General features: G+C 36.1%; 2 protein-coding genes across 28 annotated transcripts in view; one reads left to right on the top strand and one right to left on the bottom strand.

Moving 5' to 3' along the window:
- Positions 1 to 4,622: 4,622 nt before the first annotated feature.
- LOC127171096 (ribosyldihydronicotinamide dehydrogenase [quinone]-like) lies at positions 4,623 to 7,150 on the bottom strand. The gene is made up of 6 exons (XM_051119520.1): positions 7,063 to 7,150; positions 6,824 to 6,991; positions 6,588 to 6,718; positions 6,385 to 6,498; positions 5,503 to 5,604; positions 4,623 to 5,020 (listed from the first exon to the last, which is right to left on the bottom strand). Exons 1-6 carry the CDS (start codon positions 7,064 to 7,066, stop codon positions 4,721 to 4,723), a joined length of 819 nt encoding a protein of 272 aa, XP_050975477.1. The 5' UTR covers positions 7,067 to 7,150; the 3' UTR covers positions 4,623 to 4,720.
- A 708-nt stretch (positions 7,151 to 7,858) lies between these two features.
- lrrfip1a (leucine rich repeat (in FLII) interacting protein 1a) overlaps positions 7,859 to 14,871 on the top strand; it is a 40,389-nt gene continuing 33,376 nt past the window's right edge. For 22 of the 27 annotated variants that reach the window (XM_051118602.1, XM_051118607.1, XM_051118618.1 and 19 more), the window contains exon 1: positions 7,861 to 8,400. In XM_051118602.1, the coding sequence (XP_050974559.1) occupies positions 8,311 to 8,400 (90 nt within the window). In that variant the 5' untranslated portion in view covers positions 7,861 to 8,310. Of the gene's footprint in view, positions 8,401 to 14,871 lie in introns of all 27 variants that reach the window. The other 5 variants (XM_051118627.1, XM_051118629.1, XM_051118628.1 and 2 more) reach the window with 3 other exon arrangements.

Consider the following 14,871-nt stretch of genomic DNA (forward strand, 5'->3'; position numbering starts at 1 on the left):
AAGACCTGTCACCTGTTTCTCGTCATCCCAACAAAAAAAAAAAAAACAAGAAACTGAACATTACTTAAGATTGTGAGGTTTACAGCAAGTCTGTTTTAAAGTCCATGACCATTGCTTAGTGACAGATCTCTTCCAAACTAACTTCATTCCCCTCATTTCTTGTTTAATGTTATCGGGATGTGGTTTTCCATACAGTAATTTGACATATGGTTAAAACAAACCACCTTGTGGACAGGGTCAGAAGATGATTTGTTTAAACCATATGTCAACAGAGCCATCAAAGTTTAGCTGTGCATTCCAGCATGTGTTGTCAGACAGACAATGATTTATAAACTACTTGAAACTGAAACTGGGTCCTAAAATGGATGATTACATTCATGCATTTAGCAGAAGCTTTTATCCAAAGCGACTTAATAGAGGACTAGAGGAACAAAGCAATTAATCACAGAGCCAATAATATTCATAGTAAACAATGCCAGGTTTAGAGCTAAATTAGCTACACTACCAGTCAAATGTTTTTGAAGAGTAGAGTTTGACTCTTCAAAGGCTTCAAGCATTTTTGAAGAACTTGAAAAGTAGTAATATTGTGAAATATTTTTACTATTTAAAATAACTGCTTTAGAATCTATTTGAAGTCTATTTTATACTTTAAAAAAAGTAATTTTCTGTGATCAAAGCTCAATTTTCAGCATCTCCAGGATTACTCCAGTCTTCAAAGTCACATGATCCTTCAGAAATCATACTAATATTCTGATTTGTTGTTCAAGAAACATTTATTATTATTATTATTATTATTATTATTATTATCAATAGTTTGAGTACAGATGAGCACATTTTTTTTCAGGATTCTTTGATGAATTGAAAGATCCAAAGATCAGCATATATCTGAAATATAAAGCTTTTGTAACATTATACACTATACCATTCAAAGGCTTGGACTATTTTTTTAAATAAATTATAGAAATTAATACTTTGTTTAGCAAGGATGTTTTAAATAGATCAAAGGTGATTATGAAGACATTTATGATGTTACAAAAGATTTCTATTTCAGATAAATGCTGCTATTCTGAACTTTCTATTCATCAAAGAAACCTGAAAAATTCTACTCTGCTGTTTTTTTTAACATAATAATAATAATAATAATAATAATAATAATAATGATAATAATAATAAGCAGCAAATCAGAATATTAGAATGGTTTCTGATCATGTGACTGGAGTAATGATGCTAAAATTCAGCTTGGAAATCACAGGAATAAATTACATTTTAAAATAAATTCAAATAGAAAACAGTTAATTTAAATAGTAAAATGATTTTAAAATTGTACTGGTTTTGCTGTATTTGGATCAAATCAATGCAGGCTTGGTGAGCAGAAGAGAATTCTTTAAAAACATCTTACTGTTCAAACACGTTTGACTGGTAGTGTATATTTTAGTAGGTTTTTTCCCGAATGGTCTAATTCTATTTAGTTATTGATTGATTTTCAGTTTCAGTAATTTTAGCGCATCAACTTTAAATTATTTTAAGTTAGTTGCCAGTCATCATTTTCATTTTCTTTTTTCATCTAATATGCACATGCACATTTAATCTTTATTTAAATCAATAAAAACTATTTTAACAGTTTTAGTCAACATTGACACTGCTCTTGTATGGTGCATATCAACTGTAAATGGACCAAACAAAACTAAACAAAACAAACAAAAAATACCTTGAACCTGGGATATTTGCAAAATATATTTTAGCATAACCTCAATGTCACCACAAGAGGTCACAATGCAGGCCTAAACAGATTCTCTGTAAAGGAACACTGAACTTCTTACTGCACAGTATACATTGTTTTTAATAATAATATGTGAAATAGCATACACCGTATGTAATAATAAAATAAAATCCATATTATTGTATTATCTTGATTCTGTCTTATTTAATTCTGTTACTAGTATTCAATTATCTCAAAACATCTCTATTTCTCATTTTAAATTCAACTTAATTGAAAATGTCTGATCAAATAAGCTACAATTGTCATATGGTTTATTCTTCGCACAGAAGCTGGAAGCAAGAAAACAGTGTAATTATTTAAAAAGACGGCATGGCTACCTGTTTCCAGATTACTCTTGATTACAATTTAGGATCTGTTTTAGTTTAATACAGTTTAAGAATGCAACTGGATTTCAAAGCATTATCTGCAGACATCTGCTGAAGAGGTTTGCTACAGAAAAAAGGACATGCCTCTAAGGAATTTCCACAGGAAATGGGAAATCAGTGCACAGCTGGGACAAATACCCTTCGGAGAGAAAATGAATCCAATTTATGAGCCCTGAATAAATGTGCCACATTAAGGTGCTGCTCGTTCTGAAACAAAACAAACACATTTGTTCTTGATATTTAGGCCTTAGAATTGTTTGGATAAAAGCCCTTAGGGGAAACCACTGAAGGAGCAACAAAATAGAGCAGGAAAATCGTTGACTAAGAAGCACAAGATTAACTTCTGTCTTGGTTTTTAAAAGGCCCAATCTTACATCAAGGGATACTCTGCCATTTATTCAACTTCGTTGTTATTCAGGTTGTTCCAAACTCATATGTTTTTTAATCTTCAAAACATAAATCCAGATATTTTTAATGAATTCTGGGAAGTTTCTGTCCCTCCATCAAAACTGACCAAAACTGAAAAGATCCAAAAAGGTTATAAAGGTGTCATTAAATGATACATATGAATTGAGCAGTTAAAGTCTTGTGAAGAGATCCAATTTAATCTGATTAACCAATTTAATTTAGGCTTTTACTCACATATACAGTACTCAACATTTTAAGTGGATCAAAACCTTTTATCTAAGTAGTCCTAAAACCAAAACAATACCGTTCTCGTCTCAACTTTGATGAACTTTTTTGACCCACTTCAAATGTTGACTGCTGTAAACACACACATTAAACATGGAAGCTTATGCAACACATACTAAAACAAACCTCACTGACGTAACATTGTGACGTACACATAACCCTCATTGTTTATCATATGTGATTTGCTCCAAGTACACGTATAAAAGCCTAAATTAAATCTGCTCATCACATACAGACAGCATCTCTTCACTCGACTCATCTCAGATCTCTTGAACTATGGTTATCCGGACCTTCCAAGAGACAGAAACCACTCAGATTTCATTTAAAATATCTTAATTTGCGTTTTGAAATTAAACAGTCTTATGGGTTTGGACCAACACATGGGTGAGCAAATGACATTTTTCATTTTTATGCACTAACCCTTTAAAGGAGAACTCCACTTCCAGGACAACAATTCACAAATAAATTACTCACCCCCTTGTTATCCAAGATGTTCATGTCTTTCTGTCTTCAGTCGTGAAGAAATTATGGTTTTTGAGGAAAACATTTCAGGATTTTTCTCCATATAATGGACTTCATTGGTGCCCCGATTTTGAACTTCCAAAATGTAGTTTAAATGCAGCTTCAAAGGGCTCTAAACGATCCCAGCCGAGGAATCTAACGAAACGATGTTTTTTTTTTCGGAAAACAAACATTTTTATACTTTTTAAGCACAAAAGCTTGTGTAGCACAGGCTCTGGGATGCACGTCCACGATGCTAAGTACTATTGAATCATGTCGAAAGGTCACGCAGAACTACAGACCCAGTGTTTACAAAGCAAACACGCAAAGACTAAAACAGTGCAAGTCAGTTTACAACGCTGTTTACAAACAAAAGTTTGGTGTTTTTTTTGCCATACTCAGTACACAGACAATGAACTTGCACATGATTCGTAATAGTGATGGGAAGTTCGGATCATTTTACCAACTCGGACCTTTGAGTCTCGTTCAGCAAAATAAATCTTTTTTCAAGTTATTTAATTTATTTTAGCAAAATATAATTAAAATGTTACTTCCCTAACACATCTACTGCTTACACAAACGTTGATCACACTACAAACAAAACAAAAGTAATGCTATAAGAAACAGAAAAGAATAATTCATTGTTTACCTGGGTCTTTAGTCTATGATTAGCTCACTTCACCTCTTATCTGACAAGTCTTCGGGTCTGAGTCGTTCGCTCATCACATGACAGCCCCATAAGATGAATGAACGACTCGAAACAGGTGAACTAATTCCAGTACAGAACCTAATAGGATGTCGCGCATGCACGACTGAATCACTCCCCCCGAGACGACTCAATCATCCCGAGTCACATTGAAGATTCATTCAAAATGAAAAAAACCATTCAAGAACAACTCATTACCAATTCGTAACATCATGGACACGCATCCCAGAGCCTGTTGTTCTGGAAGTGGAATTCTCCGTTGACATTTTTTGTTAAAGATTTCCACCTTTTTCTTCAATGTGGAAGTAAGCTTATGGGCAAAACTTCCGGTTCATTAGCCGCTAAAGGGACATAACGGCAGTAAACGGTTAAACTGTTTGCACTGCAAACCAGTGTGTTCGTAATTAAGATCATATATTAAAATATGGCAAGACACCAATTTGCAACATCAAGCAGCAAAATGAGCCATTTTGTACAGCTTAAAATAGCTGAGAAAAGAAAAAAAAAAATAAAAAAAAGAAAAAGAACAAAAAGAGCACTTGTGGGGTTACTCATGACAAATAATGAATTACAATACTCAAATTCAAAACATGAAAAATTTATTCATGTCTGAAATTCAGCTTTGAGACAGTTAAACAAAGACATGGCCACATGGGGACAGCGTTGTACCAAGTCTCACACCCCTGCTTTCATCATGCTGTGGGGTGGCAGTGGTTTCTCCAGGTGGTGACCCACAGTGAGACCAAAAGGGGAATCAGCCTGCTTCTCCCGGACCTCAGGTTTCAGCTGAAAGCCTTTTCCCTCGTCAAAGATGTCTACAGGTGGGAAGACGAGAGGCGTCTCGCTTAGAAGACCTTGAAGACGAGTACGCCAGCCTTCTAATAGACCCTCACGAGCCTCAGGAGAGAGATGTGTGGGTGCCCAGAAGATCTGTGGAGCAAGGACCTGGAAGCCACAATAGTTGAGGACACCGTTCTACAAAAAGAGAAAACATCAGTGCCCAAGTCCCAGGTTTGTGTGACAAGCAAACTCAAAATTAATGCCACGTTCCAGGGTTCATTCCCATGTTAGACGCATTTGAAGGGTTTAACCCAGGGGTGCTCAATCCTGGTCCTGAAGATTAACTTTCCTGCAAAGTTCAGCTCCAACCCTGGCTCCAAACACACCTGAACCAGCTAATTAGGATCTCAAGGAGCACTTGATAATTACAGATAGCTGTGTTTGATTAGGGATGAAACTAAACTCTGCAGGAAAGATCTTCAGGAACAGGGTTGGGCACCCCTGGTTTAACCTATGGTGAAGTTTGTAGGAACTAACCAACTCACGCCCAAGTGCCCTTCAGAGGCGAAGTTATCCCATTTGGAACATGGCATAATTTTGACTGAAGTAAAAGTTAGAAAGGAAAAAATAAATAAATAAATAAATAAATAAATAAAGGATGGAGATGTTATTCTTACTTGAATTGGCCACAGAGTAACATTCATGTCTCCATTGATCCCATTGGGGCTGAACATGGTCTCATGGGAACCAGTGGTGAATGACAACATGGCTTTCTTATCCTGATATGAATTAAACACTAAAATTAGTGTTTTCATGATGCGTCATCAGTCATCGGCTATAATGGCAGCACTGAATGTAAACAATGGCACTGAACCGAACAAAACACACATATTTTGCTGATTACTGCTGATGAAAATGGTCGATTAGAGTCATGTTTTGGTATGTACTAATCAGTCGGATTGGTGGGGGGGGGGAATAAAAAAAAAATTGAGTACTTTAGACTGCCGAAAGTTATAAAACAAGGGGAAGAGTGCCAAAAAACAAAAACACAACACCACCTCCACACTAAGGAACAAAAGGCATAGGTGGTTGGCCAAACTGAACCAGGATTTCAATAGTATAAATCTTGACAACATTAGTGTTTGTTCTTATTTTTGGTCAGGTAGTTGTAAATATTAGGCTAATATCTTAATACTGTTTGTCTGCATCTTTACCACCTATTAACTTGAGTTTGTCAAAATATTGAGCCCTTTCCTGCTTACCAAGTCCTTCTCTAAATGATTTAGCAGTTCCACACATTTTTTTCTGCAGTTTAGACTGCATAAATTAGCAGAACAACATATTCAGTAGTACATCAACCGTGCAATCCATGCTGTTGTCTACATCCGAGTATTGCCAGTATGGCCGCGCAACCGGGTAAAACTGACCAAATCGTGATGCAAGTGCAAGTCCGCTACACCAATATTAACAGTCCTCTCAAATTTTATTAAAGATCAGCTAACATTTAAGAATCTTTTGTGATGAATGCAAGTCTAAGGTTTATGACTTGCAGGCCTCACCCTGAAGATGCCCTCACTGTAGCGCTTTTCCAAGGTGTATGCAAAACCAAGCGTAAGAACCCGATCCATCCAGCCCTTCATGATGGCAGGAACAGAGAACCAGTACATGGGAAACTTCAAGAAATCAACAATAAAAATGGTCAACGACTTAACAAGGATCTAAAAAGCAATGGGGAACACATTACCAAAAAGAAACGTCATACCTGAAAAATAACAAGATCTGCTTCTTTGAGTTTCTTGTGCTCATCTAGGATATCAGCAGCTAGTCGCCCCTCCTGCCAAGCCAACATGGTCTCATTTCCATAACAGAAATGCTCTGGGTTCTTCACTTCTCCTGAAAAACAAAAAAATCGTGCAATAACTGCGACTGAGCTCTGATAAGTCACTAGCTCTTAGTTTAATATTATTTTCTAAACAAACATAACACTGCGTCGCACACCAGTAATATCCTCCTCTGTAGCCGTGGCCTTGAATTTCATTTCATACAGGTCAGACACAAGAACGTTGCATCCCTGTTTCTTCAGCTCGTCCACAGCAGCATTTTTAACAGCCGCATTGAAAGATCCTGCGCTCTGGTGCGCGTAGACGACCAACACTGTCTTTGGGGCTGAAAAAGAACCGTAAAGTCTAAATAAACGAAACAGAACATAAAAACTGCAACAGTAAAAATGAACATACTCATGTTTTCCACCCACGGTCTCAACGGATCAACTAAACACCATCGCTCTTCCTTAAAAGTCACAATCACCTGTGCACACCTGAATCATTTTACTGATGAATTAGTGCTGGCAGGCCACCCACAAACATTTACGGCAAAAAAAAAAAAAAGAAAAGTTTAAGCAAAAGCGATTCGTAACTGAATTAATGTCTTCTTTTTAAAGCAACATCTACATTTAAAACATCTACGTTTTAATTTTTACCGAAACAATAAAATTGTCTGGCAATATGACTGGTAAGTTTACATTTTTACCACTAGATGTCAACATGCACCAGCATCTGAAACCGTACAGATGCATCTACAGCTATAAAACTAAAATACCTGTATGATAAAGATGGAAAAAACGAAACTGATTTTGATCAGTCAGTTTAGATACGAGTTGTTTGTTTGTTTGTTTATTTGCATCATGGCTGGGTTATGTATTTGGCTACAATTTTCTGCTGGGAAAACATTGAAAAGAGCTGTTTTGTGTCCTCATCTTGGTGTAGTTTGGTGACTCTTTAAAGTGGGGTAGTCTGGAATCTCTGCTTTAGACCACCTAACCGGACACCGTTAGGCTGAGACTAGTTAAGACCAGCAGTCTGGTCTATTAGGAACATTTCCCCCCCTGGGGAATTCTTACCTTCAGGATAAGATGTAAAAGTTTATTGTTACGAAAGGTGCGTAAGCACATGTGTATGACTTTAAGAAGTGCAAGATAAGGTTTCTGTTTTTAGCACCAGACTCCCATGAATAAAAATAGCTAAGAGGGTGTGCGAGCCCTCAAACTCCCCCAACAGACTGTCGAATCCATTCGCGCACCGGTAGTGAGCTAAAGCAAGAGAAGAAAACTTTTATCCCAGTCGTTATACTGACACTCACACTGTTAAACGACACAACTTTCTGAGCAAACAAACTCTAGACCATTTACAGCCATTTTGGCAGCTCCTCAGAGGCGACACGTGTGTCATGAAAACGCGTTTGCGCTCTCAGCACCGGTGACTCTTCAGTCTTTCACAGTACAGCACTAGGAAGAGTGCAAAAAAGACGGATGTAACACAATGAACCGTGCAGCGAACGACACGACGTAGCGTTGCTGGTTTTTGGGTACACTCAGAAACGTGCTTTCTTTTTCTTATGCCTTTTACTGAAGGAATATTTCTCCTAAGGATCGCTTCTCACGCGTAAAGGAGCGTGTGTTTCTCAGAAGGATTTACTAAAGGTTACCAATGGGGTCTCAAGGGCCAGGACGTAAAAGAACCCCCAGCAAAAATGGGTTGACTGCTGAGGAAGATGCTCTCAACGTAATCGCTAAAGAGGTAAATTCATCTCTAAAGGGTTAAACTAATGTAGTTGCACATGTGCAAGGTTAAACTCCAGAGAAAAACATGACAATCACATGGCTCTACCTCATGAGTTAGTTTATTTATTAAACCAAAGAGCTCTAAACCGATTCATGAGTATCTAATTAACGTCTAACTAAAGTTTCTGTTTTTGCCCTCATCTAGACCTGCATTGTTAATAAATATCATTATTTTTTTATAAGCTGTTGATCATTTCCTTTCCTACTAGACATGTCTGCTTCCTGTCTGTGTGTTTTTAGTACCTAACTACACGTTTTGAGGCTGTGTTGATTAAAGATGTTCTTTCAGTGTATTATGGCAGTAGGCTAATGTATTTGAAAGTGCCACCAGTCTGCAACATAAGCTGGGTTTGATGTGCTGGAACAGGTGCTGGGTTCATGTAGAGAAAACCTTGATTTGCCTACTTAGGAAGTGATTTTGGCCCACTCAGATCTTCAACACATGCATAATGTTTCATCATCGCACACCCATAGTGAAAAGTAATGAATGTATGTGATGTGCACGTGTTTTCATAGACAGTTAAACTGTACATGTAGCAAATGTTTCATTCTATTAATAGTAAGCATGGGTCTGTTTGACACATCTTGCTCAGTGGTTGGCAGGAGAGAGGCCTTCTCACTCTACTGTCAGCATGAACTGCCCTCTCAGTTTAGAGTGTGAAATACAGCCAGAGAAGCATGGTATATTTGTGTGTATGCATATAAACATGTCTCTGTGTTTACATGATTCGTTTAATTTATTTAATGCAATGATTAAGGGAAACTTCTGAACTGCAGTATAAAACTCTTGGTATGTTAATGCATAATCAGTAGACTAAAATATTTAATAAATACCCAATTGCCAGAGGATGTGTAAAACTTTGTGATGGCTGCATAATCATGTTTAAAAAGTTTTATACTATATGAAATCTAGTCAGTTAAACTGCTCACTTTCAATAAAAGGACAGGTTAGCAATTTTTACACATAACTTGACCTTTGCCCATTTGTAAGTGGGTAGTTTGTTTTCCTTAGCACATTGAGTTGACCTACTATAAGTGAGCACATAGATAAAGAGAGTTTCAAGTAAAACACACCCATGTTGTCAAATGTCCAATCAAAATTTACTTTCACATTTGCATAATTTCAGCATGAACGCTAAAGTTTTTTTTTTTCCTGATCCAACCTGTTTCTCTTAAAATAGATTTTTTTTTTGCGTACTCCCATGTGGCTTTGCAACAGAGCTTTTGGAAATTTAAACAGCAAGGTCACGCAAGGTCTTATTAGAGCTTCTCTCTGAGCAGGTTTAGTTTCAGTTAGACGATGACAAGATAGAACTGTGGTTTTAACCCTTTTATTACTATGTGCTTGGAACATTTTCAAAGCTGCTGTGAAGTTCTGAATGCTTTCACAAATTAGCTACTTATTTATGTTCCTAGGACTTGTAGGGTTTATAGGAGCCACTTTATCATCTTTTAAATGGCTGTTTCAGTACTTACTCTCTGTGTTCCATTGTCCCACCTTCTCACCTGGTACCTGCATTTATTGCTGATAGGCTGGCATGCCACACTTGCTGGTCTCTGACAAGCTGCTATGTTGGCCCTCGTCTGTTCATTAAATCTGTAATAAGAGCTTTAAAAATAGAAGGCCCTCAGAGACCAGCTGTTAGTTCAGCTTCAAGACCAGACATGAAGTTTCGGGGGGCCATTACAATGAGCAGAAGTAGGGAACAGAGACATCTGATAATGGATGTGGTGGAAACGCATGCTGATTATATCTGCATCAGTAATCCTCAGTGGCTGTGCTTTTTTGGTGCTCTCTAATGTAGCTAAGCTGTTAAGTGTGATATAGGGGCACAGTAGAACATGAGTCATTGAAGGATTTCCTGTAAAACAATTTCAACAATGGCTACACTTTGATTCAGCGTTCTGTTTGTCCCCCTACTTACACAGATGCATGTTGTGGAATCTGGTGAGACAAACTCATGACATAAATAGATTGTTTTCAGCTGTATGTACTTGGTTCATGACCACATTCCCCAAAGTTCTGGCACATACTAAAAAGTTTCATACGACAACACTCCTCATCTGATTAGATGAGGCTTTTAAATTTTTTGTAAGGGCAGGCCAACTCCAAATCAGGGTCTATGATGATTCATGTTGATGCGTGTTTTTAACACAGTTTTTGTATCAGTTCCATAACTTGTGTCACTGTAAATGCTGATTACAGTGGCACCGGTTATAGAATAACAGTATAATATTTAATTTATAATACTTTAGACATTTAGACATGTTACAAAAGATTTCTAGTTCATGTTAATGCTGTTATTTTGTCATGGTTTCCATAAAATATTTAGCAGAATAATTGTTTTCAGTATTGAGGATAATAAGAAATGATTTTAAACCCCAAATCAGCATATCACAAAAAAACAAACAAACAAACACCCAATTGTTACTTAAAACTAGCCCAGTCATGTTTCGGAGGGGGTCCTCTGGTAAAAATTGCATTCCGGGATGAAAAATGCATGTTTTTGGCAGCATTTCCCTGGTAAAATTCACATTCCAGTGGCTAAATATCATATATCATATATAAATACACACACATACAGTATATATTTTGAAAAAAATTACATGTATTTACAGCTATATATTTATGTTCATATAATTAATATTATATATACATATTTTTAAATACATAACATAGTATATTTTTCTTAAATATATACATGCATGTGTGTGTATTCATATACACATAATAAACATGGAGTACACATATATGTAAAAAAAACTGTTATTTTAGGTGCAATTAATCACGATTAATCAATATGACAGCACTTATACATCTTATAATACAACTTATTATATTATTAATATTTACAATGATATAATTTTTCTATTTTGATTTATAATAATATTTTACAATATTTTAGTTTTTACTTTGTTTTTGGTTAAATAAATCTTGCCTTAGTGAGAATAAGAGACTTATTTCAAGACTTTTTTTTTTTTTTTTTTTTTTTTTAAACCATACATGCCTCTGACAGATGTCACTCGAAAAAAATTTTCCTGAGAAGTCACACTCAACACCCCTATTCTCTGTAAACAGTACAAAAAAAAACATAAATAAACAATAATATAAATAGAGTCATTTGAGCACCCTGTGCTTTTTGATTATTTTATCCAGAAAACTAGCCAATCAGAAACAAACTCTGTTTGTAAACCATTTTGCATGTCTCACCTGCTTGCTAATTTAGGAAGTGATTCATGGAGTTACTACCCGACCAGTCTGTGTGATTGTGTGTCAGATGTGAGCAGCACTATGGCTTGTCGAAAGCTCTTTGGTCACTGTGACTGCCAGTGTTATTTCAAGCATGACGGTTAATTTTGAGTCTTTAGAGCAACTTTAGTTCACCCAAAAATGAAAATTCACTCTCATGTCGTTCCAAACCCATAAGTCCTTTGTTCATCTTAAGATATTTTTGATGATATCCAAGAGTTTTTGACCCTGCATAGACAGCAATGCAACTGACATATTCAAGGCCCAGAAAGTTAGTAAGAGCAACGTTAAAATAGTCCATGTGACATCAGTGTTTCAACCGTAATTTTATGAAGCTACGAGAACACTTTTGTGTGCAAAGAAAGCAAAAATAATGACTTTATTTAACAATTTCTACTCTTCCGTGTCAGTCTTAGACGCATGTTCACGAGAGTACCACGCTGCATGCATGTGGTGCTGTTGACACAGGAGCTATTAAAAAAATCTAAAATTATTCACAATATTACTGTTTAAATGTAATATTAAATTAGGGCTCTGTGATTTCCGCGACGCGGAAAACGCGAACGGAATCACAGAATCCAGTCATAAAAATGACATTTACAGTTTAACGTGGAATGTCACGGAATTAGGCCATTACACTTAAGTCAAATTGTGATATAGACTAGTATCTGTAAATATTAAGCCGTAAAAAGACTAATTAAATATGAATCTTGCATGTTCTACGTGTCTCCTGGTCTTACTACTCGTACTGAAGCGCGCTCAACGCTCCCAGTGATTTAAGCATCTGCCGTCTCATTAGATGAGGACATAAGTACATGAACAACATCTCCAGAGAGTCACTTCATGAACATTTTGCCATTTCATTTGAGTAAAACTAGCGTCATATCATATACGCACCGAAATCTAAAGGAATTTACAACAGCCCGCCAAAATAAAAGTTCTGTTTAACTTGAAGACATTGTGCCAGAAATAGGCCTATATTACTATTATTTAGTAGAATGTACGTGATACTACCACTACTACTACTACTGTTGAAAAAAGAATAAAACTTTATTTTTTAAGAAATAATCACACAATATTTTGGGGATTTTTTTTTTTTTTTCATGTTTAAATTTTAATAGTAAATCCCATTTATTTGCCAAAAAAATAAAATGTTTAAATTTCATTAATTAAAAGATAAATTAAAGCAATGTTTTTTGCCTTCATTTGATAACCAGAAAAATTGAAATACTCAACAGAATTTCTGAGGGGGACAAAAGATTTCATAAGGAAATTGTAAGAATAAATAAGTTGTTTTTATGCATTCAAATAATTAGACATACTAAAACAATAGGTTCTGTGAGACTTTTTTTTTTATTTTTTTTATTTTTTTTTTTTCCAAAACATTAAAAAATCTCACCAACCCCAGACATTTGAATGGTAGGCTGAACTAGCTTGTATTTTACATTTCTCATTGCTAACAGTCTCAATATTTCAAAATATTATGTCTTAAATGTCTCCACTGGAAGCTATTAGCAAACTCAGCTGCATTCGCTGGCACCGTTTACAGTGTCATCCAATGACTGAGAAGGGTAAAAGCAGATTAGGATGCCAGGTTAGAGTCAGAGCCAGACTTTGCGCTCTGGAGGGTCTTTAGATGATTAATCAGGGCTCAGACTTTGGGTTTTGGGATGAGAGCGGTCTTAAACTCTTTAACTCATTGTCATAAGCAATGATTTTCTATTTCTGCATTCAGAAAGAATAGTCCTGATATCAAAATACATAAATATGTTCCCTTACATAAATGGTTTTATGAACACATAGCACACAGCACACTGACACATTAAGAACTGCTTATCGCTGGTCCATGACAATCATAACATTGATCAGGATTAAGCTCTGAGCAACTCGAGGTTAACTTGTGCTGGACAGTATTCAACAACGCACTGTTCCTGTGAATTTTCTTCAAGAGCTTTGATGCAGAACTGTTGATACAGGTTGAAGCAAGACACTGTGTAGCAAACTGAAATAATGTCAGCACACTTAAGTCAGAGACCTTATTCACATGCTGACATCTTTCACCAAGAATGGAACCTCTCCATATAAGGACAAGGATTCAGAAAGGGTTTTCTTCCTTTTTCTGACGTCACCAACAGGCCCCTGAAGATTGTTATCACAATTGCTTTCCTGTTTATTCTCTGCTGTTGGGACGCATCCCGTATGAAGGAGTAATGCTGAGTCCATATTTCTAGTGCTCTTGATGCCGATTGGTCAGAATGTTTGTGCATAAGCCACGGTTACTGTGATAAGCGCTTAATCTTCAGTCATGTGTTTTATGACAAAAAATATTGTCATAGTCTGTTTCCCAAAAGCATTGTAAGCCTAAGCAGATCTTAGAGATCATTGGTGCCAGTGGTATCTACGTAGGGGTTTTTCTTATAATGTTTTTCTTTTCTGTATTTCCCCTGCTCTACCTTGTTTATTAGTCTAATTTTTATTTGACTTGCCATTGTGTATTATGAATATTATTTGTTCTTATGACGAACTGTTTGCGGTGTTCTTCAGTTGTGCACTCAAAAATTAGTGTATCATTAGGTTTTAGTATTTTCATCTATTTGATTTGATTTTACTTAAATCTTTTCAAATGGTTTAGAATCAGCATAAATCTGAATATAATCAGTTAAAAAGGATGAATATGGTTAAAAAACATGGATAGCTATGGAACAAGCAAGATAGACTTAAATGGGGATCAATTTGTTGAAGGTCCAAATTGCAGTACCAGTGCAGCTTCATAGGGTTCTACACAATCCCAGCCGAGGAATATCTTAATATCTTATCTAACGAAATGATTGGTCATTTTCTTTAAAAAAAAAAAAAAAAATTAACCACAAATGGTCATCTTGCACCAGCTTTGCAATGCACGTTCGTGACTTAATTTGTTACGTAGTCACTTTGGAAAGGTCATGTTTTTTCCCTGGCGGAAGAAACTCCTGCCTACGTCACGCTTGACCTTTCCAACGTGACTACGTAATGTGTGAGGGCAAGCTGGTACAAGATGAGCATTTGTGGTTAAAAAGTATAGAAAATATTTTTTTAGAAAGTGACCGAACATTTGTCTAGAAAGTTCTTTTATATCCTTGACTGGGATCATGTGGAGCCCTTTGAAGCTGAATTGAAATGACAATTTGGACTTTCAAC

Source organism: Labeo rohita, chromosome 9, assembly GCF_022985175.1.
Source record: "Labeo rohita strain BAU-BD-2019 chromosome 9, IGBB_LRoh.1.0, whole genome shotgun sequence".
In the NCBI taxonomy this organism is placed as follows: domain Eukaryota; kingdom Metazoa; phylum Chordata; class Actinopteri; order Cypriniformes; family Cyprinidae; genus Labeo; species Labeo rohita.

Excerpts from the sequence above, each read along its gene's own strand:
- LOC127171096 (XM_051119520.1), bottom strand. Across the intron at positions 6,499-6,587 it reads CAGATCTTGTTATTTTTCAG|TTTCCCATGTACTGGTTCTC; the intron begins GTATGACGTTTC and ends GATTTCTTGAAG. Across the intron at positions 5,605-6,384 it reads ACAGTGAGGGCATCTTCAGG|GATAAGAAAGCCATGTTGTC; the intron begins GTGAGGCCTGCA and ends AATTCATATCAG.